This window comes from Bubalus kerabau, chromosome 23 (genome assembly GCF_029407905.1).
Source record: "Bubalus kerabau isolate K-KA32 ecotype Philippines breed swamp buffalo chromosome 23, PCC_UOA_SB_1v2, whole genome shotgun sequence".
Classification (NCBI taxonomy): Eukaryota; Metazoa; Chordata; class Mammalia; order Artiodactyla; family Bovidae; genus Bubalus; species Bubalus kerabau.
Genome location: NC_073646.1, coordinates 14763276 through 14784970, shown reverse-complemented (window position 1 = coordinate 14784970; position 21695 = coordinate 14763276). Strand labels below are relative to the sequence as shown.

The 21695-nt window shown below is 41.1% G+C and overlaps 1 protein-coding gene across 1 annotated transcript in view; it reads left to right on the top strand.

Annotated features, from left to right (window-relative positions):
* PDXDC1 (pyridoxal dependent decarboxylase domain containing 1) overlaps positions 1-21695 on the top strand; it is a 55699-nt gene that overhangs the window by 3732 nt on the left and 30272 nt on the right. The window contains exons 2-6 of the mRNA XM_055562606.1: positions 14376-14449; positions 14955-15020; positions 17238-17318; positions 19390-19536; positions 20946-21135. Coding sequence (XP_055418581.1) covers positions 14376-14449; positions 14955-15020; positions 17238-17318; positions 19390-19536; positions 20946-21135 — 558 coding nt within the window. The remainder of the gene's footprint in view (positions 1-14375; positions 14450-14954; positions 15021-17237; positions 17319-19389; positions 19537-20945; positions 21136-21695) is intronic.

Below are 21695 nucleotides of genomic sequence, written 5' to 3'. Positions count from 1 at the left end.
ATAGCACATTTCCATTGCCACAGAAAAGTTCTGTTGGACAGTGGGGTAGAGTGGGGCCAATTTATTTATTGTATATCTAACTCTTGGTTCTAAGAGAGGCAACTTGGAGCCTGTTTCTAACCTAAATAATTACTACCAAGCCCATTTTTGATCGTTGTGCTCATCCAGAGCTAAGTGCCCCCTACCCCTTGGACTTGATTGTGGAAAATTCTGTTCCCGCCTCACTGTTTATGAGGAGCAGCAGGAGCTGCATGGTGGGAACATTGCTGATCATTACTGATAAGAACTATCGGAATTTTTATCCCTGCTCTTTACTTAAATGCTCACAGAAAGAGCCCCCCGTGACCCAAACTTGAAATGAGCAGTTTCTGTGATATGCCTTTGTGGATCCCACTCTTACAGAGAAAAGGAAGACTTCCGTGAGGAGATGATCACCTATAATGTTCATTTAAAGCGGACCTCCGCATTATTGTGATGGAGGGTTTTGCATGTAGGTGCATGGTGCCTAGGGCAGTAAATGATTATTAAATGCTGGGTATCAAGGAAACATGGCGCAGAGTTCCTGATCCTATACATTTGTGACATCTGTTGGCTTATTCAAGATTTCAGATGCAATTTATTCAAGATGTGCAATAGTTAGCAGTAGAGCTATTGATGGTTCCCAGGCCTGGGTATTCCACCTTATCTAGGACTTTGAGTTATAATTATAGATAGCAGTTGCTTGAGCTTAATGTCGTATGTTTTCACCCAGAGCAGAAACCTACTTTGACTTCAGGTTTTTTATTGCTGGTCATCTACAGTCAAAGCTCTGTGCTGAGTTCAGAAAGAGACACAAGATGCATAAGATATGATCTCTGGAAGAGGTTACAGTAAGGGACATACAAGTTTAGGCAAAGCCTTGTATAGCAAGTCAAAGTTTGCTCAGTCATGTCTGACTCTTTGTGACCCCATGGACTATACAGTCCATGGAATTCTCCATGCCAGAATACTGGAGTGGGTAGCCTTTCCCTCCTCCAGGGGATCTTCCCAACCCAGGGATCGAACCCAGGTCTCCTGCATTGCAGGCAGATTCTTTACCAGCTGAGCCACAAGGGAAGCCCAAGAATCCTGGGGTGGGTAGCCTATCTCTTCTCCGGGGGATCTTCCTGACCCAGAAATCAAACCGGGGTCTCCTGCGTTGCAGGCGGATTCTTTACCAACTGATTTATCAGGGAAGCACTTTGTATAGCGAAGAGGGATGAAAAGAAGCACAGGAATTAAGAAACAAAGGGCATTGAGTGAGTGGCCGGAAAGTTTATGTGGAAGAGATTCTTTAGGTAGAATACTTAGTTCAGAATCACGACTTTTCTAGGTTTGTTCTAAATGTAAATATAATGCAATTTTTTCCTTTATATTTGTGCCTAATGTTACTGCTTAAGTGTGTGTTAGTCACTCAGTTGTGTCTGACTGTTTGCAGTCCCACAGACTGTAGTCTGCCAGACTCTGTCCATGGGATTCTCCAGGCAAGAATACTGGAGTGGGTTGCCATTCCGTTCTCCAGGGGATCTTCCTTACCCAGGGATTGAACCCGGGTCTCCTGCTTTGCAGGCAGATTCTTTACCAGGGAAGCTCCCAATGTTAGTGCTGGTAGAATATAAATTAAGAGAAAAGAAGCCATTTTGTCTCTTGAGGTTAAATCAGATATTAAAAGATACATATATATATAAATATATATATATATATATTTGTATGCTTCCAATCACATTGAAAATATCCAGAACTTCCTTTCAGAAATTTATCTAGCTAAAATCAAATGCATTCTCTCCAAACAATATTTAAGGGCTATAAAATTATTCTGAGTTTAATATTTGTTTAATTTCTGTTACTATCACAATAGTTTTTGTTTTTGTTGTTTCCTCTGTGGCAAATGTTAAGTGTTTAGCTGCCTTAATGTTAGATAGTTCTTGAGTCCAGCCTGGGGCCCTATCTACTTTTTAAAAAATGTTTTCTAATGCCTGTGGAAAAGGCATTGAGTTTCAAATAACTGAGGGGCAGTAAACTTTTCTAAGATCTTTTTGCTATATGCATAAAAAGTAGAAACAGCAAGCTAAACCCTTCAATTTGAAGGTGCAACTCGGTGACACTGAACATGTTGCTGCTCTAAGGCTTTCCATAACCTAGTGAGACTGAATTGCTTATTAGACTAGGCATTGTATTGGGTGGAGTCCTATGAAACTGCTGGTTTTGGCCCCTGGAAATAGCTGAATATTAGCAGATTCACAGAGTCACAGTTTTACTGAGTAAAGGCCTAAAGATACATAGAGGTTTCAAGAATTGATGGTTTCCTTTCCTGAGAATTCTTAGTAAGATAAGGTTGACAACATTAAATCTGCCTAATTCCAATTCAGTTTTGGAAGTAATTGTATTGATAAGGGCAATGGATATCTTTATCTTTCTGAAGTGATCCCCCCACCAAGTCCTAGGAAACACTGTCTTAAAGAAGCATGTCTCAGTGACTTATTTTTTCAGGTGACTGTAGCATGCTTTTCTTCAGGCGGTTTTCTTGTTTGTTCCAGAGTTAAGTATGTGATTCTGTGTGATTCCAACTAGTAAACTTTTTAGAACTAGAGCTTGCTTGTTGTGGTATTTTTCCTTCCTTGTAGTTATTGGCACTCATGATAAAATGTCTAAGTGAATTGATTCTCCAGAAGTAGTAGTCTCTTGGAATACAGTTTTTGAAATTTTTGGATCCCTGGTCTTCCCAGCATGTATCTTAAAAAAAATTTTTTTTAATTTAGTTATGTATTTATTTTTGGCTGTGCTGGGTCTTCTTGCTGAGCGGACTTTTCTCTAGTTGCGCCGATAGGGGGCTGCTCTCTAGCTGTTCTGTGCGGGCTTCTTACCCAGTGGCTTCTGTTGTTGCAGAGCACGGGCCCTTGGCGCACAGGCTTCAGCAGTGGCTCACGGGCTTAGTCGCTCTGTGGCATGTGGGATCTTCCCAGACCAGGAATCAAACCGGTGTCTTCTGCATTAGCTGGGAGATTCTTTACCATTGAACCACGAGGGAAGCCTGCCCAGCATGTATCTTATGGCAGTGAATTGATGGCCCTTTTTCCTTGTGCATACATCTGTTGATGCCAGATTTGATCTGGTGTCACTGTATTTCATCCCTACTGATACCAGATTTTTTCCCTCTTATTTGTGTATTTTTGCCCCCTTCTTTTTTCTATCTGTTCTTTTCTGCCTCTTTTCTTGAGGGATTTGTAAGGTTACATACTAACACCTTATGCAACATTTGTATATCCCTTTTCAACTAAAGTATTTTGCTTAATGAGCCAGTAAGTACAGGATGTCTTCATGTTCTCACACACTCAGGCATAGAGTCTGTGATAGTTAAAAAGAAAAGATTTTCCAAGAGTGTCCAATTTTTAAAAGACAAACAGATGAAAGTACCTGGTTCTTAATTAAATTCTTTTCTGTTGGCACTACATAAAAGTATTTAGAAATGTAGAAACTGAGGCCCCAGTGAGAAAGTCAGGTTTGCAAGGGGCTCTGTCCTCTTGGAGGGTCCCTGTCATCTCTCATGGTTAACCCGTAAGGAACAGCTGTGTTCGTGGAGCAGCTGCTGCTGCTGAGAAACTCTGCTTCTCAGAGATGTGTAGTATTTGGGGTACTTGTTTAGTGCTAGACAGCAGGCATTCTTTATGTTTATCTCTTATGTTTTCACCTGGGAGGAAAATATATGGTGTTTGGAGAGTTGATACTTGCATGATTATCACTATCCAGAATTAAACCTGCTTAGAAAGCTGTGGAAAGCTGAAGAGTAGGTGGAATGTTAAAAACATTAATTCAGAGCTTTATCTGATTGCCTTGAGGAAGAGTAGTGAAGAAAGGTAGTGATTTGTTTGTTTTTAATTGAAATATAGTAGATTTGGGTTTCCCTGGTGGCTCAGCAGTAAAGAATCAGCCTGCAATGCACGAGACCCAGGTTTGATCCCTGGGTCAAGAAGATCCCCTGGAGAAGGGATTGAGTATCCACTCCAGTATTCTTGCCTGGAGAATTTCATGGACAGAGGAGCTTGGCAGGCTACAGTCCGTGGGATTGCAAGAGTTGGACATGACTGAGGGACTACACCACCACCACCACGCTTGACTTAGTTGTGGTAATGTCTGTGTAGTGACTTAAAAAAGTCACTAAAGTGTCTAATGCAAATGTTGAAGGTTTCGGTCTGCATTTATAAAATAGCCATTATTCATACACCATTTGTGAACTTTGTCACCACTTGTATTGTTATTTGCTGAATATTTCTTTTCAGTCAACTCATTCAATTTGCCCTCCTTTTTTAAAAATTAAGGAACAATTTATATGCACTAAAAACACACAGTTTGAGTTTTGGCAGTTGTGTATAGTCACATCAGTTCAGTTCAGTCATGCAGTCATGTCTGATTTTTGCAACCCCGTGGACTGCAGCACGCCAGGCCACCCTGTCCATCACCAACTCCCAGAGCTTACTCATCATGTCCATTGAGTTGGTGATGCCATCCAACCATCTTATCTTCTGTCATCCCCTTCTCCTCCTGCCTTCAGTCTTTCCCAGCATCAGCGTCTTTTCAAATGAGTCAGTTCTTCACATCAGGTGGACAAAGTATTGGAGTTTCAACTTGAGCATCAGTCCTTCCAATGAATATTCAGTACTAATTTCTGATGGATGGACTGGTTGGATCTCCTTGCAGTCCAAGAGACTCTCAAGAGTCTCCTCTAACACAGTTCAAAAGCATCAATTCTTCGGTGCCCAGCCTTCTTTACAGTCCAACTCTCACATCCAAACATGACTACAGGAAAAACCATAACTTTAACTAGGTGGACCTTTGTCGGCAAAGTAATGTCTCTGCTTTTTAATATGCCATCTAGATTGGTCATAGTGTTTCTTTCAAGGAGCAGGCATCTTTTAATTTCATGGCTGCAGTCAACCATCTGCAGTGATTTTGGAACCCAAGAAAATAAAGTCTGTCACTGTTTCCACTGTTTCCCCATCTGTTTGCCATGATGGGACCACATGTCATGACCTTACTTTTCTGAATGTTGAGTTTTAAGCCAACTTTTTCACTCTTCTCTTTCACTTTCATTAAGAGGCTCTTTACTTCTTTGCTTTCTGCCATAATGGTGGTGTCATCTGCATATCTGAGGTTATTGATATTTTTCCTGGAAATCTTGATTCCAGCTTGTGCTTCATCTAGCCTGGCATTTCGCATGATGTACTCTGCATATAAGTTAAATAAACAGGGTGACGATATACAGCCTTGACGTACTCCTTTCCTGATTTGGAACCAGTCTGTTGTTCCATGTCCAGTTCTAACTGTTGCTTATTGACTTGCATACGGATTTCTCAGGAGGCAGGTCAGGTGATCTGGTATTCCCATCTCTTTCAGAATTTTCCACAGTTTGTTGTGATCCACACAGTCAAAGGCTTTGGCATAGTCAGTAAGGCAAAATAGATGTTTTTCTGGAACTCTCTCACTTTTTCAGTGATCCAGCAGATGTTGGCAATTTGATCTCTGGTTCCTCTGCCTTTCTAAATCCAGCTTGAACATCTGGAAGTTCATGGTTCACATACTGTTGAAGCCTGGCTTGGAGAATTTTGAGCATTACTTTGTTAGCATGTGAGATGAGTGCAGTTGTGCAGTAGTTTAAACATTCTTTGACATTGCTTTTCTTTGGGATTGGAATGAAAACTGACATTTAAGCCCTGTGGCCATTGCTGAGTTTTCCAAATTTGCTGGCATATTGAGTGCAGCACTTTCACAGCATCATCTTTTAGGATTTGAAATAGCTCAGCTGGAATTCCGTCACCTCTACTAGCTTTGTTCGTAGTGATGCTTTCTAAGGCCCACTTGACTTCGGACGCCAGGATATCTGGCTCTAGGTGAGTGATCACACCATCATGGTTATCTGGGTCGTTAAGATCTTTGTATAGTTCTTCTGTGTATTCTTCTGCTTCTGTTAAGTCCATATCATTTCTGTCCTTTATTTCTGTCCTTCATGTGAAAGTGAATAATATAATTTTGGGTCACACTTTGGTGGGCTGGTTTAATTGAACAAAATGTGTTCAAGGCCTCAATTAAGCACCTTGAAAGCTGAAAAAATTTTATGTAGAGCTGTGCTGTGCTTAGTTGCTCAGTTATGTCTGACTCTTTGCAACTCCATGGAGTGTAGCCCACCAAGCTCCTCTATCCATGGGGATTCTCCAGGCAATAATACTGGAGTGGGTTGCCATGCCCTCCTCCAGTGGATCTTCCCAACCCAGGGATCGAACCCATGTCTCCCACATTGCAGGCAGATTCTTTAACTTCTGAGCCATCAGGGAAGCCCTGGAGAGCAGTGGTTCCCAAATCTTTGGCCCTGGGATTTTATTCTTCTTCTGCTCTAGTGTCCATTTTTGAAAGGTTATTACAAACAACTTCTCAGTTAATAAAATTTGTCTATTAACAAATGATTGTTTATTCTGTTACTAATTACCAGATATGAATTTTCAGTGACATCCATTAAAATGGTGTGAGTCCCCATCCCCTAAACTGCAGGTTACATCCTATATATGAGATGTCAGATCAATTTAGCAGATCATGACCAGCAGTTTTTCAGAAAAATGAAATAGAATAAAATGAAAAATATAACATATTCCAAATAATAGGAGTATTACCTCATAACTGAGTTGATATAATTCTAGCCAGAGGCAAAAATAAGTATTTTTTTCCCTGTTAATTCAAATAATTTATCTTCCAAATAAATTTGGTTTCCTACAACTTTGAAAAGTTGAGAGTTACTTACAGACCTCCTTTACTATTTTATCTTGCATTTGACTTTCAATTTTTTTTCCCTCTAACATTTAAGTTGTGAGAATTTTAGTGATATTTTAACATTACATATATACTATTTCTTCTTTTGATAGTGGCAGACTATTTTAATATCCCACACTGAGAGTGATGGAAATCCACCAGTATAAAAGTCATTGTTAAAAAATGCTTATAAAAGAATGAATGGCAGGGCTTGTTTTACAAAATGAGCTGTCTGGTTCTCTGACAGTTACCACATGAGCAATTAAATGGTTCTCCTTAGGAGCTTTGAAATTGCATTAAGCCATGCCATGCATCTCTGTTAGACATAATTGAAGCAAAAATATGGAATCCACTTCATTACACAGAATCAGCCGTAGCTGAAATATAATTTACAAATTTGCAGTCTAATGGGTAACAGTTTAATAACGGATTCTGAATTTTCAATAGTGTACATGTGGTGGTTTTGTAATTAGAAAGTGAACCAGTGGATATACACACTCTGTATATGCTTTGTTGCACATTTGGGCTCTGTTTTTAAACAGTATAATTGCTTCAAGCCTCTTGAGGGCTGAAGGACACCAGTTGAGTGGAGACCCTAGGAATCCAACGCAGAAGTGCATGTTGGCCCCAGGGCCCTTTCCTAGAAAAGCATCTTGAAACACCACATTCATGTTCAGCCTGGGTTGGCTTGCTTCAAGACCGCAGAAAAGATGATGGAAAGGAAGCAGACTAAACGCCAACTGACTTCAAAAGGGATGATTAGATTGTCCATGGGTCGCAAAGAGTTGGACAGGACTGAGAGACTTCACTTTCACGTATGGATATGAGAGTTGGACTGTAAAGAAAGCTGAGCCCCAAAGAACTGGTTCTTTTGAATTGTGGTGCTGTATAAGACTCTTGCCCTGGAGAAGGAAATGGCAACCCACTCCAGTATTCTTGCCTGGAGAATCCCCATGGACAGAGGAGCCTGGCGGGCTACAGTCTGTGGGGTCGCAAGAGTTGGACACGACTTAGCGACTGAACCACCACTGCCACCCTAAGACTCTTGAGAGTCCCTTGGACAGCAAGGAGATAAACCAGTCAAGCCTAAGGGAAATCAACCCTGAATATTCTGTGGAAGTACTGATGCTGAAGCTCCAATAATTTGGCTACCTGATGTGAAGAGCTGACTCATTGGAAAAAACCCTGATGGTTAGATAAGATTGAAGGCAGGAAGAGAAGGGGATGATGGAGGATGAGATGGTTGGCTGGCATCACTGATTTGATGGTCATGAGTTTGAAAGAGTTAAGGACAGGGAAGCCTGGCATGCTGCAGCCCATGGGGTCGCAAAGAGTTGGACATGACTGAGCGACTGAACAGCAACAATAAGGAGTCTAAAAAACCTCAAGTGTCTTCTTGCCTACTAACCTCCTTCATCCTGAACTCTGTCTTAGAGTCAAAGATATCCCTATCTTGTCCAGTAAGTTCATCTACGTAATAAAGTTTTGGAGGAAGCAGCCCCTTTGTGTTAAAAAAAAAAGGGGGGGGTGGTTAGACTCTGTTGCTTTTTTTGTTAATAAAGGGGCTTTTTTTCAGGAATTGTTTCTAGTTGGCCCCCAATTTTTAATCAGGCCCCTGTACTCAAGATTTAAATGAGGGAAAATATATTGTTTATAGGTAGGAAAAGATGTCTCGTAACAATACTGTGCGATCTTGAGCATTGAGAAGAGTGCCATGGGGAGTACCTGCACTGCAGTGCGCTGCTTTTGAATTGTATGTTGTCTTTGGTTTTACCTTGTAACTCATGAACAGCCGGCACGGCAAACATTGGCCTGGCCTTTACTAGGTGGAATACTGATTTAAGATGGGAAGTAAATAGTGTAGTGAAGGCTGGGGTAACTGTACATCCTGGTTTGCCCAGGACTGTCCCAGTTTGTACCTGCTGTCCTGGCTTAATTATTAATAGTACTGCCTTGACTCTTAAGTATGCTCTGGTTTGGGTAATAAGTTTATGATCATCTAGTTGAGGCTGTTGTAGATTAGAAATTTTACCCATAGGGAGAGTCTTCTGATAAACTAACATTTATCTAAGTGAAAACATCAATCAAACAAGGATTACGTTTAAAATGAGACCTTACTTAACTCTAATTATGATTTTGAGACAAGAGCTTTTTCAAAGTGCAAGTTGCTTTGTTTTCTTATTTGATGAAATTGAGGGGCAGTATTGCCTAGTGGTTAAGAGCACTGGTTCTAGAGTAATTCAGACCTTGTTATATTTTAAAAAAATTTTTGTTTTGGCCACACCTCAAGGCATATGGGATCTTAGTTCTCTGACCAGGGATCAAATCTGCACCTCCTGCATCGAAAGCTTGGGGTCTTAACCACTGGAGTGCCAGGGAAATCCTCGGACCTTGTTTTAAATTCTGGCTCTGTAGCCTGCTAACTCTGTAACTTTGAGTTTGCTAGGAAGTAAAGTATGTAATCACTTCATGGCAAATCGATGGAGAAGAAATGGAAGCAGTGACAGATTTTAATTTCTTGGGCTCCAAAATCACTGCATATGGTAACTTCAGCCATGAAATTAAAAGATGCTTGCTCCTTGGAAGGAAACCTATGACAAACTTAGACAGCATATTGAAAAGCAAAGACATCCCTTTGCTAATGAAGGTCCGTATAGTCAATGATAAATGGTTTTCCTAATAGTCATATATGGATGTCAGGACCATATGTGGACCATAAAGAAGACTGAGTGCTGAAGAATTGACGCTTCTGAACTGTGGTGGTGGTGAAGACTCTTGAGAGTCCCTTGGACAGCAAGGATATCAAACTAGTCAATCCGAAAGGAAATCAACTCTGAATATTCATTGGAAGGACTGATGCTGAAGCTCCAATACTTTGGCCACCTGATATGAAGAGCTGACTCATTGGAAAAGACCCTGATGCTGGGAAAGACTGAGGTCAGGAGGAAAAGGGGGACAACAGAGGATGAGATGGTTGGATGACATCACCAACTCAATGGACATGAGTTTAAGCAAACTCTAGGAGGTAGTGAAGTACACAAAAGCCTGGCGTGCTGCAGTTCATTGGGTCACAGAGTCAAACTGACTTAGCGAATAAACAAAAACAGTGTATATAAAGGTGTTAATTAGATGATGCCCGGAATATAGAGAGCAATTCAGTAAGTGTTAATAATGAGGGATCTCAGTAAATTAAGGATCACAAATCTCATTGAGTCCTTTTTCTGCGCCAGACCCTGTGTTAGGTGCTAAGGGTTGAAAAATATGACATTTTCCCCAGGAACCTGGCATAGAATACTATTTTTTTCTTCCCTGAATAGTGTAAAACAGTCTTCTTCCAAATACTGAATGATGGACATCTTTATTCAACTTAATTCTTCACTCATTTTGGTTTTGTCTGGCTGTTGCCCTGCTATTGTTTATTAACATTTATCACACAAGTCCTTTGTCTGGCCCTGTAACAGGTATTGAGGTTGGGAAATGGGAAGAAGAAAGTAGTCACTGTCCTCAGTAGAAGTGTATGGAGGCATGGCTTTTAGTTTTGAGTAACCAATTGATAAATATTTTTCTTAGAGCATTCTTTGACTTAAGGCCCGATATCCTGCAGCTGGGTAACATTTAAAATTTTGGATTATCCTCTTAACAGAACAAGCCCATGCAGGTCTATAGCATTGGAGTCACATTCTATTCACATTTAACTAAACGTGCTATTTTCCTTACCCATCTGCTACCCCACCCCCTGCCCCCACTTCACTCCCTAAAAGAGAGTAGGAGCAAGAACAATTTAAATGTCAGCCTTTCCACTCAATGAGTGTGTGTTCTTGAGAGAGAGACTCAGATGGGGAAATATGAAGCTGCACTTCCCTCCTGCCTCTTTTAGTGTCGGTGTCTTATCATCACATGTGACTCTGGTGTTTAAAAATAAGTATTTTCATATGAAGCAGCTTCTTAAGTCAACTACTTTGTCTATTCTTAACTGAAAAATCTGTTCAATCTTATAGGAAAAGTTAGCTGTGTTGAACTTAGAGCCAATATGTTGATATCCAGTATGCTGTGCCTTCCTGACGGGTTTCAGAGGCAATATGGCAATCCAAGACTCAGGCTGACTTTAGACATTTTAGGCCTATTGTTGTTTAGCTACTCAGTTGTGTCTGACTCTTGTGACCTCGTGGACTTTAGCCCTCCAGGCTCCTCTATCCATGGGATTCTCCAGGCAAGAATTCTGGAGTGGGTTGCCATTTCCTTCTCCTAGGGATCTTCCTAACCCTAGGATAAAATCTGCATCTCCTGCCTTGCAGACAGATTCTTTACCAATGAGCCACCAGGGAAGCCCTTGAGGCCTATAAGAGAAGGCAAAATCAGTGGGAGTCTGAATGGCTGAGAATACCTGTGCTGGGAAGACCACCTGGAACACAGTTCACAGTGAGGGATGTGAGAAATTGGGCAGTTACATATTAGAATGGCCTTAGGTTCAAGCCTTTCATCCTGCTGTCCCCATAAATATTAGTACAGTCATTTGTCAGGCAGTGAGTCCGGATGTTTGATTTAGGAAAAAATGGTATCGATATCATTAGAGGGAATGTGAAAAAGTGAAAGTGATTTTATCCATAAGGGTTTCTTGAAAGTAGTGGATCCTGATTTAACAGGTGGTTATCAGGCAATGGCACCCCACTCCAATACTCTTGCCTGGAAAATCCCATGGACGGAGGAGCCTGGTAGGCTGCAGTCCATGGGGTGGCTAAGAGTCGGACATGGCTGAGCGACTTCACTTTCACTTTTCACTTTACACTTTCATGCATTAGAGAAGGAAATGGCAACCCACTCCAGTGTTCTTGCCTGGAGAATCCCAGGGATGGGGGAGCCTGGTGGGCTGCTGTCTATGGGGTCACACAGAGTTGGACACGACTGAAATGACTTAACAGCAGCAGTGGTAGATAAAAGGCACAGGGACATTTCAGACAGGACAGATGTTATAAGCATGAAACAGGGAAGAGTGATTGATCAAGAAAACTGTTTGTCTTTGCATTTGGCCAGATGCTCAAAGATTGGAGTGTCACAGGAGATGTGGGTGGTAAGGACCTTGACCAGCAGACCGGGGAGCAAGATCACTTCTCTTGACCATTATCTTGTTCCTCCTCCTACTCAGAATTGTTAAGGAAGAACAAGGAGACCCTTTTAGATTGCTCTGTCACCCACCTTGTGGTTACATTTAAATTGTGATTTTTATTGGAAATGCCTTTTGTTTTTAAGTGCTTTTTCTCTTTTGTAAAAATCAGGTCAGATGTGGCTATGTGATTCTTTTCTAACCTGTTGTAGAATCAGTGTGATGTAATAGAGGCAGAAACAGATCAGGAAACCAGGGTTCTGGCAGCTCTCCGTCTTTATTAGTTCCATGAGCCTAGGCAAGTCACTGTCCTTCTCTCTAAGCCTTAGTTCCCTCTCTGAAATATGACACCAGGACTCCCCTGGCCTGGCGCTCAAGTAGTTAGGACTCTGCACGTCCACTGCAGGGGCACTGGTTCAGTCCTTGGTTGGGGAACTAAGATCCCACTTGCCGAGCAGTGCAGGCAAAAACGAGTAAGTTTTATAAGTAATTAAAATGTTAGACTGGAAACAGAGGCTTTCATGCTATACTTTTCCTTTTTTGAAAACTTGACTCAAAACCCTGTTGTTAAGAACAGAGCTGATCTCCTTAAAGGGGAGCAGAGCTGGAAGCTCCAGGTGGCTGCCGAGCCCCTTCTCCCTAAATTCTTCCCAAGAGTCTTAAGGCTCAAAAGAATGCAGGTTGGCGATTCCTAGACTAGACCCCTAAGGTCCCTTCTTGATTTAACATTTTCTGATACTTATACTGGGGCTTCCCTGGTGCCTCAGATGGTAAGGAATCCGCCTGCAATGTGAGAGACTCAGGTTTGATCCGTGGGTTGGGAAAAACCCCTGGAGAAGGGAATGACTACCCACCCCGGTATTCTCACACTGGTAAACAGTAGCATTTCTTTAAGAAAAAGAACACAATTTTGAGGAGGTAATGCAATACTGAAGGTAATACTCATTGCACATCTACGTAAGATGAAGTATTACTAGGTACAGTAGACAATAGGAAGAAAATGCAGATAAATACACTTGAAGTACACTTGATTAAGAGGGGAACAAAAGAGAGCTTCTATAATTGTTTATAACAACTCATACTACATAGAGATTCATGGCAACAAGGCTGTCTCCCTAAAAATTGTTACGGAGATGTAAGAAGAAAGAGTGAATGTTTTAATTCTGTGAGAATTTTAAAAATTTAGTTCCATCTATGTTTTGGATGGGAGGTAGATGTACACTTGGTACTAAAATCCAAAAGGATATGAATGATAAATTCTTTGGAGACGTCACTATTACGAGTTTGTGTAAGTGTCCGGAGGTTTTAGAAGCACTTGCAAATTCTTGAATGTAAGCGTTTCATGTGATTGCTGTAACCTGTTAATACAAACTGGGTAGCTCGGAACAACAGAAATGTATTCTCTCTCAGTTCTGGAGGCCAGAGTTTGAAATCATTGTTGTTGAACTGACATCAAGGGATGGCGGGGCGCACTCCTCCAGAGGCCCTGGGGTGCCCCTTGCTCTCTTGCCCCAGCTTGCTGCTTGCCAGCCACCCTGCCTTTATTGGTGGCGCCATCACTCCAGCTTTAAGGGCAGCGTCTTCAGCTCTCTCTGCTCTGGCAGCACATCGCCTGCTCTCTGGGTTTACGTGTGGTCTCCTTCCAGTTCTCTCGTGTTGGTTCACGCTGTTGCACTTAGGGCTCGCCTGGATGACCACAGTTGAATCACATCTGCACAACTTCATCACAGAAGGGACACATTCACAAGTTCTAGGGATTAGGATATGAACATCTTTTGGGGGACTAGTTTTCAGCTTGGTGGTGGTGGTTTAGTCGCTGAGCAGTATCCGATCCTTGCGACCCTGTGGACTATAGCCCTCCAGGCTCCTGTGTCTATGGGCTTTCCCTGGCAGAAACACTGGCATGGGTTGCCATTTCCTTCTCCAGGGGATCTTCCAACCCAGGGATCGAACCCACATCTCCTGCATTGCAAGCAGGTTTTTACCACTGGGCCACCAGGGAAGCCCCATTTTTCAGCCGTAAAACAAATAGTATGCTATTTGTACTTCTCTGGACTTTCTTCTAATAGTGAAAAACTCGAGTAACCCCAAAGGTCCATTAATTCAGGACTGTTAAACTGTAATACATCCATCAGATGCAAAAAGGTGTAACCGCTAAAGAGAGTGAAGCAGACCTACTGATGTGGAACCGTGCTCACTGTAAAGCAGGAAAAAAGCAGTGTGGAGGAGCGTGTGTGAGGAGAGGGAGGCTTGGAGAGGCACGTGCCAAGAGCGGCCTCCCGGGGGCTGGGACTTTTGTACTGTTGGAATTTTGACATCAAGCATGTGCTTCATAACCCAAGTATGTTATCATAAATCCAGAAGAAAATGGACTTAAAATTTAGTTTTTTTCTTGATTAACTCTGTTGTGGAAGTAATAGAAGGTTGTTAACATTTAACCTTTTGAAAAATGTTTTTCCAGATAGCAGACCCTACTCTAGCTGAAATGGGGAAAAACTTGAAGGAGGCCATGAAGATGCTCGAGGACAGTCAGAGGTGAGCCTGCGGAACGGACGTGACCCCATTAAACGTGCTCAACCTGCTGCGAAACTGGCGGCACTGGTTTCCTGCTGTTGAAGACACCTCTTGCTCTCAGAACGTCATGCTTAGCTGCAGCTGACTTTAAAATTGGTGTTTGTCTTGAGTGGACGGTGCTTTATCATTAAAGGATTTTGAAATTGAGAGGCAGGACTTAAAATTTTCACTTTGGCCTATTAAAATTTACTTAATATATTAACTTGACTCTAGAAATGCTTCTTACTGTATATTCAGGTCATATAGTACGTTAAGTAAACAAGAAATGGGTTGAAGTATTATTATTTTTTTTGTATTCTTTTCCTGAAATTAAACTATAGCCCAGCCTGGGGGGCTGGGGTGGGGTGGGGGTAGGGGAATGTGTGTTTCAAATCCCACATCAGTTACTAGAGCTTATGAGCAACATTGTCACATGTTCATGCTCCAATGTTAGAAATATAACAATTTTTTATTTCCTTTAAATTAGAAGAACAGAGGAGGAAAATGGAAAGAAGCTCCTATCAGGGGATATTCCAGGGCCACTGCAAGGCAGGTAGGTGGCAAGGAAGAGAAGCACGTTTTCCTACTGTTTAGCACAGGGAACTTCTGCTCAGTGTTATGGGAAGGGAGTTTGGGGCAGAATGGATACATGTATATGTATGGCTGAGCCCCTTTGCTGTCCACCTGAAGTTATCACACCATTGTTAATCAGCTGTACTCCAGTAGTAAATAAAAGGTTTAAAAAAACCCAACAGATAAGCACCTTTACGTGGGGTGTACATTTTCTTTAAACCAAGATTTTGCCATCACTGATTTACAATTTTAATGAACACAAAGCAAATTGAGAGTTCTATGCAGTGTAACATCAGAAAAGTGAAATGCTGTTGGCTGGTTGGTGATGCTGCTATACCTACTGTTTCTCCCCCTTCCCCGTTCAGAGTTTAATACAACCTCTTAGAAGCATATACAGACTCATAATATAACTCAACTACCATACTTGTTTCATCCTTGAAACCAGCAATCTGTTTGGTAGACTGAGCTTTATTGTGAGAATTGTTCTAACTTGATAAGATTTACCATTGTATTATATAGTAAGGAAAGGAAAATGAAAGGAAAGCATCAGCTCATTTATTAGTAGAGTGATTTATTTTTTGGCAGCTAAAGGAAATCTGTCAAATGTTTGTGGTTTGAAGTAGCAGGGAAAATATCAGGAAAATAAGTAGTTGTCCAGCCAACAGTTTGTACAGGATGTTAGCGCTTAATTTGGAATGTAAGTCCTGGCCCAGTTTCCTTCGGACAAACTTATTATTTTTTTATAACCAGGAAACTGTGCACAGGTAAACAGTGCAACTCCCTTAAGTCGTCCTTTGACCTGAACGTAAAGACGTTCAGGGCTGCAAAAGAACAGAGGAAGGATCCCAGTGGATGGAGGGTGCCGACTGGAAGTCCTTTGTGAGTGAGGTTCATTTTCCAGCTGAGAACAGGAACCAGATCTTCTGAGTCTCCTCACCCAGGCCTGCTGAAGGGAATTACAGGGTTCTACTCATCCTGCATAAGTTTCCCTAGAAGAGATGCTGCCAGGAGCATCTGTAATTCTGAGTGGGAGTGCATCAGTGACGCCAGTCCAGGGTGCTCACACTAATGATGCTGATGGCCGCACCCGAGATCCCACTTCCCAGGCGCAGAGTTCAGTGCTTTTCATGGACTAATGACGTCCTCACAGCTCTGTAACATAGGGTTTCCTGAAGACCACCTGGCTTCATCTCCACATAAAGTCTAAGGACCAGAGTCCCTCACATGTGAAGGTCAGCACCTTGAGGAAGATGGGTTTGGGGACATTGTCTTTCAAAAGGAAGAACTTTTTATGTCACCTTCTCATTAATAGAGTGGTAGCATTTTGACATCACATGTTTTGCAAGTCACCTTGTCATTGCTAACGACTGCACCACTCACATTCTTCTCATATGTTTCCACCTCCTCATGTAACGAGCATTTAAAAACGTATCTTGGACAGAAGTAAGTCTGTTTATACTCTAAGCAAATCTCCAGTTGCTCCAGTTTGGGGAAGAGGTGGTAATAAGCGATGCCTGCATTTCATGTTTAACTCTGTAAGAACAAACAGACAAGAATCCCACATGGAGGGAAACTTAGATACTCCCAGTGGTATTGGAGTATTCTTGCTGCTTTTGTGATCTTCCAGCAGCTTATAAGGACTATTTTGACCTTTATAATATGCTTAGTAAGTAGTCTCCAAGACTCAGATGAACTGGTAGAGAAATACTGCTAAAGCTAGTGAAATTTTTAAAAATTAAATTTACATTCAGGTAGAATATTAGTCACAAGTAAGGAGCTTCCGTGGTGGCTCAGATGATCAAGAATCTGCCTGCAGTGCAGTAGACCCAGGTTCAATCCCTGGGTTGGGAAGATCTCCTGAAGAAGGGAATGGCTACCCACTCCAGGATTCCTGCCTGGAGAATTCCATGGACAAAGGAGCCTGGCGGGCTGCAGTCCATGGGATTGCAAAGAGTCAGACACAACTAAGCAACTAATACTTTAATATATGTATGGTTATATTCAGAATTCAGTTGATAACTTAGGGTTTATTTTTAAAAAAGAAGATGGTGTATACTGTATCGCAAAACACATTATTTCTGTTGTATCAGAAAGACATCAAAGCTAGTTTGGACAAGAGAAATAGTGGGAGACTGTGGTGAGGGGAGGGGGTGGTGTGTGCTGTTCCCCGTCTATCAGCTGCTTTTCTGTCCCGCAGCGGACAGGACATGGTGAGCATCCTCCAGTTGGTTCAGAATCTGATGCACGGAGATGAAGACGAGCAGCCCCAGAGCACCCGGTAATGGAGAACGCTTGGCAGCTTCTCTTTGAAAGTGCATGTGTTCTTGGGTTTGATACTGATTACATTCATACAAGTTGCTGCAATAATAAGCCTTATTTCATTCCAGATTGTATATAAACTTACAGCAACATTCACTTCCTTCAGGGAGACGTTGACGTGTTTTAGATAATGTATTTTGTAAAAGGAAATCATTTACTAAAACCTTGTCATTTTTATGGTCTTGTGTCTTAGGGAGGGGCTGGCGCAGGGGCCAGAGGGTAACTGCTGTGTGCTTCTGTTTCTGGCTGTTTCTGTTCCTGAGCTTTTGATTGCTGAGAAGTACTGCAGCTGAATTCATTGGTGGCAAGCCACACCATCTGTGAATCATCTGTTTATCTTAATTCCATTTATGCATCTATCAAGCAATTTATCTAGTTTTATTTTCTCTTTAAGTGTTTTAAATACAGTGTTTTTTAGAATAAGTAATGCATTCTTCTGGTTCAGATTTCAAAAGATAGAAAAGGTATATATGCAAAGGCAGTATTCCTTCTTACCTCTCCCTCCCTAGCTTTTCTGCTTCCTAGAGATAAGTTGCCAGTTTCTTGTGTATTCTTCAGAGATACTTCATGTATACGTACACCCAAGCCAGATGTTTATGCTTACTGCTTCCAGGACCTAAATACTCTGCACGTTGTTCTGTGTCTTGCTTTTTTCATTTATGTCTTGAAGTTCCTGGAATAGCAGTACACAAGGCCCTTTCTCCTTTAAGAGCTGTTTAATGTTGCTCTGGGAGAAGGCAATGGCACCCCACTCCAGTACTCTTGCCTGGAAAATCCCATGGGCAGAGGAGCCTGGTGGGCTGCAGTCCATGGGGTCGCACAGAGTCAGACACGACTGAAGCGACTTGGCAGCAATGTTGCTCTGGGCCTTCCCTGGTAGCTCAGCAGTAAAGAATCCACCTGCAGTGCAGGATACGTGGGTTTGATCCCTGGGTCGGGAAGATCCCCTGCAGGAGAAAGTGGAAACCTACTCCAGTAGTCTTGCCTGGAAAATCCCATGGACAGAGGAGCCTGGTGGGCTATGGTCCTTGGGGTCGCAAAGAGTTGGATATGACCGAAAATGCACACAGTCTTAATGCATGAGCCATATTTTATTTAACTAGTCTCTCATTCATGTTTTACCCTTACAGACATTCCTGCAGCTAGTAACTTTGTACATATGTTATTTCCTCAAAGTAGTGTTTCTGGAGATTGAAGTCCTAGAAGTGAGATTGCTAGACTGAATAAGTTTGTGTATTTATAAATGTGACAGATATTGCCAAATTTCCCTTCATGGACTTGTGCCTATTCACATTCCCACTCTGTATTTGAGAGGACCTTTTCCCCCACACGCTTGCCTACAAGGGTATTAGCAAACTTAAGGATTGTTGCCAGTCTGATAGGTAAGAAATGATATTTCAGCATAGTTTTAGTTTGCATTTTTCTTAAGAAATCAGGTTAAGTGTCTTTTTTGTATGTTTTAAGACCCATTTATATTTCCTTTTCTAGGAACTGTCTCTGCCCAGAATCCTGTTGATTCTTTGTCATTTTCATTATTACATTTATTTTTTATAAGGGAAATTAGTCTATCCACTTTAATTGTATGCAAAGCAATACCTAGTTCCCCTTGAATTTGCTGAACTGTTATAAATAGCTGTTTAATGCCGGGAATTGATCTTCATCTATTGATTCTTAAATTGTTTTCTGCACATTTTATCTCAGCTCTACTCTCTATAGTTCTTACAGCCAGTATTTAATTTAAAAAACTTATTTGGAGAAAATTATTTAAAAACAGTTTGTGTATTTAGTTGGTATTCAATAAAAAGGATATTCATCTCCTAGGACTTGAATTCAGAAGGAAAATTTCCCCCTAAGCTATTAATACCTTATTACACATTGTATTTTCTAAATTTGTCTCAATTTCTGCCTGCTAGGCCATTAAGTGCATTTCAAATGTGACAGAAATTTTTGTGGAATACTGTGTCTCTAAGTTTTATTTATTTATGCTTAGACTAATACCTTTTTTTAAATCTAATATTTTTGATTAACAGAATTCAGAATATTGGAGAACAAGGTCATATATCTTTGCTGGGGCATAGTCTGGGAGCTTACATTTCAACTCTGGATAAGGAGAAGCTGAGAAAACTTACTACTAGGATACTTTCAGACACTACCTTATGGCTCTGCAGAATTTTCAGGTAATAAGTTTTTAGTTTCCGGTAAAGACATTTATGAGTTGGATATAGACTGTGAGAAGTCTCTTTTTTGGAGCTGTGCTACCTAGATTCAGATCTGCCTCTTCCCTTTCCTTTCGGAAGAGTTACTTAAACATTGCATGCCTCAGTTTCCCTATCTGTGCAATGGAGATAGCCTTAATATCCATTTGATGACATTGTTGTGAGGATTAAATGAACCAATGAATTAATACGTGTGAAGAGCTGAGAACATGAGCCTGTACTGTTGAATAATGTCCACAGTTTCTTATTTGTTACCATATATAGTAGAACTATATGTAACTTTGCTCTGTGTTTTCTAAGTCTCCTGTAAATGTGTTATCATACTTCCATGATTTAAAAAAAATAAAAATATGGAAAGAGAAAGAAGATTCCTGGTTGGCACCTGTTGATAGAAGATGTAGCAGTGAAATGGAGGCAAGTTTGGGGGAGTTTTTCTCTCTTTTTTGCCATGCTGTGTGGCATGCTGGATCTTAGTTCCTCAAGCCAGGATTGAACCCATGCCCCCAGTCTGAACTACTGGACCACCAGGGAGGTCCCTGGATTCGAGTATTTTTATTTAAAGTATTAGCTGTGTTTTAGTAGAAAGGAAATGCTGTCATGAGGAAGATGAGTATGTGTTGGGAAATTTAAATTTGCTTTATACAGTGGTAAATAGTCATTATTAAGGAATTCTAGCAGAGTAAGGAGTCAGTAGAAGATACGAGACCAGTGGTATTTTGTGTTTATTTATGCTGTTACTTTTATGGAAAAGGAATGTTTACCTAACATTGGAACGTTTAATAACTTGGGAGACTGATTTTCAGATGGTGGAAAGGCGCTTGGCCTGGCAGAGTATGAGTTTGCCTGTGTGGCAAAGGAGAAATTTTCTTCTAATAACAATCCAACACCTGTAATGGTAATTCTCTCTCTTTCTCTTTAGAGATGGAGAAGAATAAAAGTTTCCAAGCAGATAATAGCAAAAGCAAAACTTAGCCTGACTAGCGTTATTGACAGTTTTACTTACTTTGGACGTTTTAGGGCTGACACTACTAAAAACCATGCCTACATTATCCAGTGCTGATTTTCTGGTGAAGTAAGCTAATCCATGATCTTCAGCCTTTTTATATCTGAGGCATTCCTATTTCCTACTGGTTTTCTTAGTTCCTATCTTGCAGGAGCTCAGCGTGGATGAAGGGTCATTGCCTTTGTTCTTTATAACCTCCAGCTGCCGTGAGTTTTCAGCCCTCCTGAGACGAGGGTGATTCCTATCTCCTTTGACTGATCTGGGTGACAGTTTCTAGGTTGAGAAAAGATTTACTTCCATGGTTATAAGACTGGGACTTATAAAATCAGAGGTAAGAACATACTGACATGTGAGTGTCTCTTAACAGGTATGAAAATGGCTGTGCTTATTTCCACGAAGAAGAAAGAGAAGGACTCGCAAAGATCTGTAGGCTTGCCATCCATTCCCGTTATGAAGACTTCGTAGTGGATGGGTTCAACGTGTTATACAACAGGAAGCCTGTGATCTATCTAAGTGCTGCTGCTAGGCCTGGCCTGGGCCAGTACCTCTGTAATCAGGTAATGTGGCATAAGGGCGAGCGTTTAAAGAAACGATGCTTTATTCTGTCCTAGAAGTTTTTCAAGTGTGTTGACCTATTTCTTTAGCCGCTTTTTTTTCGAGTGAAAAGAAAGATGATTTTCTTACATGCTTTTATCATTTTTATATGTAAATGTGTATTAATAAATTTAGAGAGATGTATATGTCTTTTTTAGTTGCCCAAAGGCAACCACAGTCAACATTTTACTTTATTTCTTTTCAGACTTGGATCAGTCAGGGGGCATGTGTGTTTTTACATGGCTATACATGGCTTTTTTCACTTACTGTTGTAACAGGCGCGTATCATGTTTTATCAGTTCTTCAAAGTAAAGTATATTTTTAATGCCTTCATGATATTCCTTCAAGTGAGTGTATAGTATTTCAATTTTTTGTTTTTTCTTTTTGGGCAGTTAGAGTGTTTGTATTCTTTGGCTTTTTATGACCATTTTTTGGAAATTCTCTTTGTATAGTGCTGTTATGAACATCTTTGTGCATAAAGCTTTTTCTATACTTTGAGTTGTATTCCTCAGATGGATTTTCA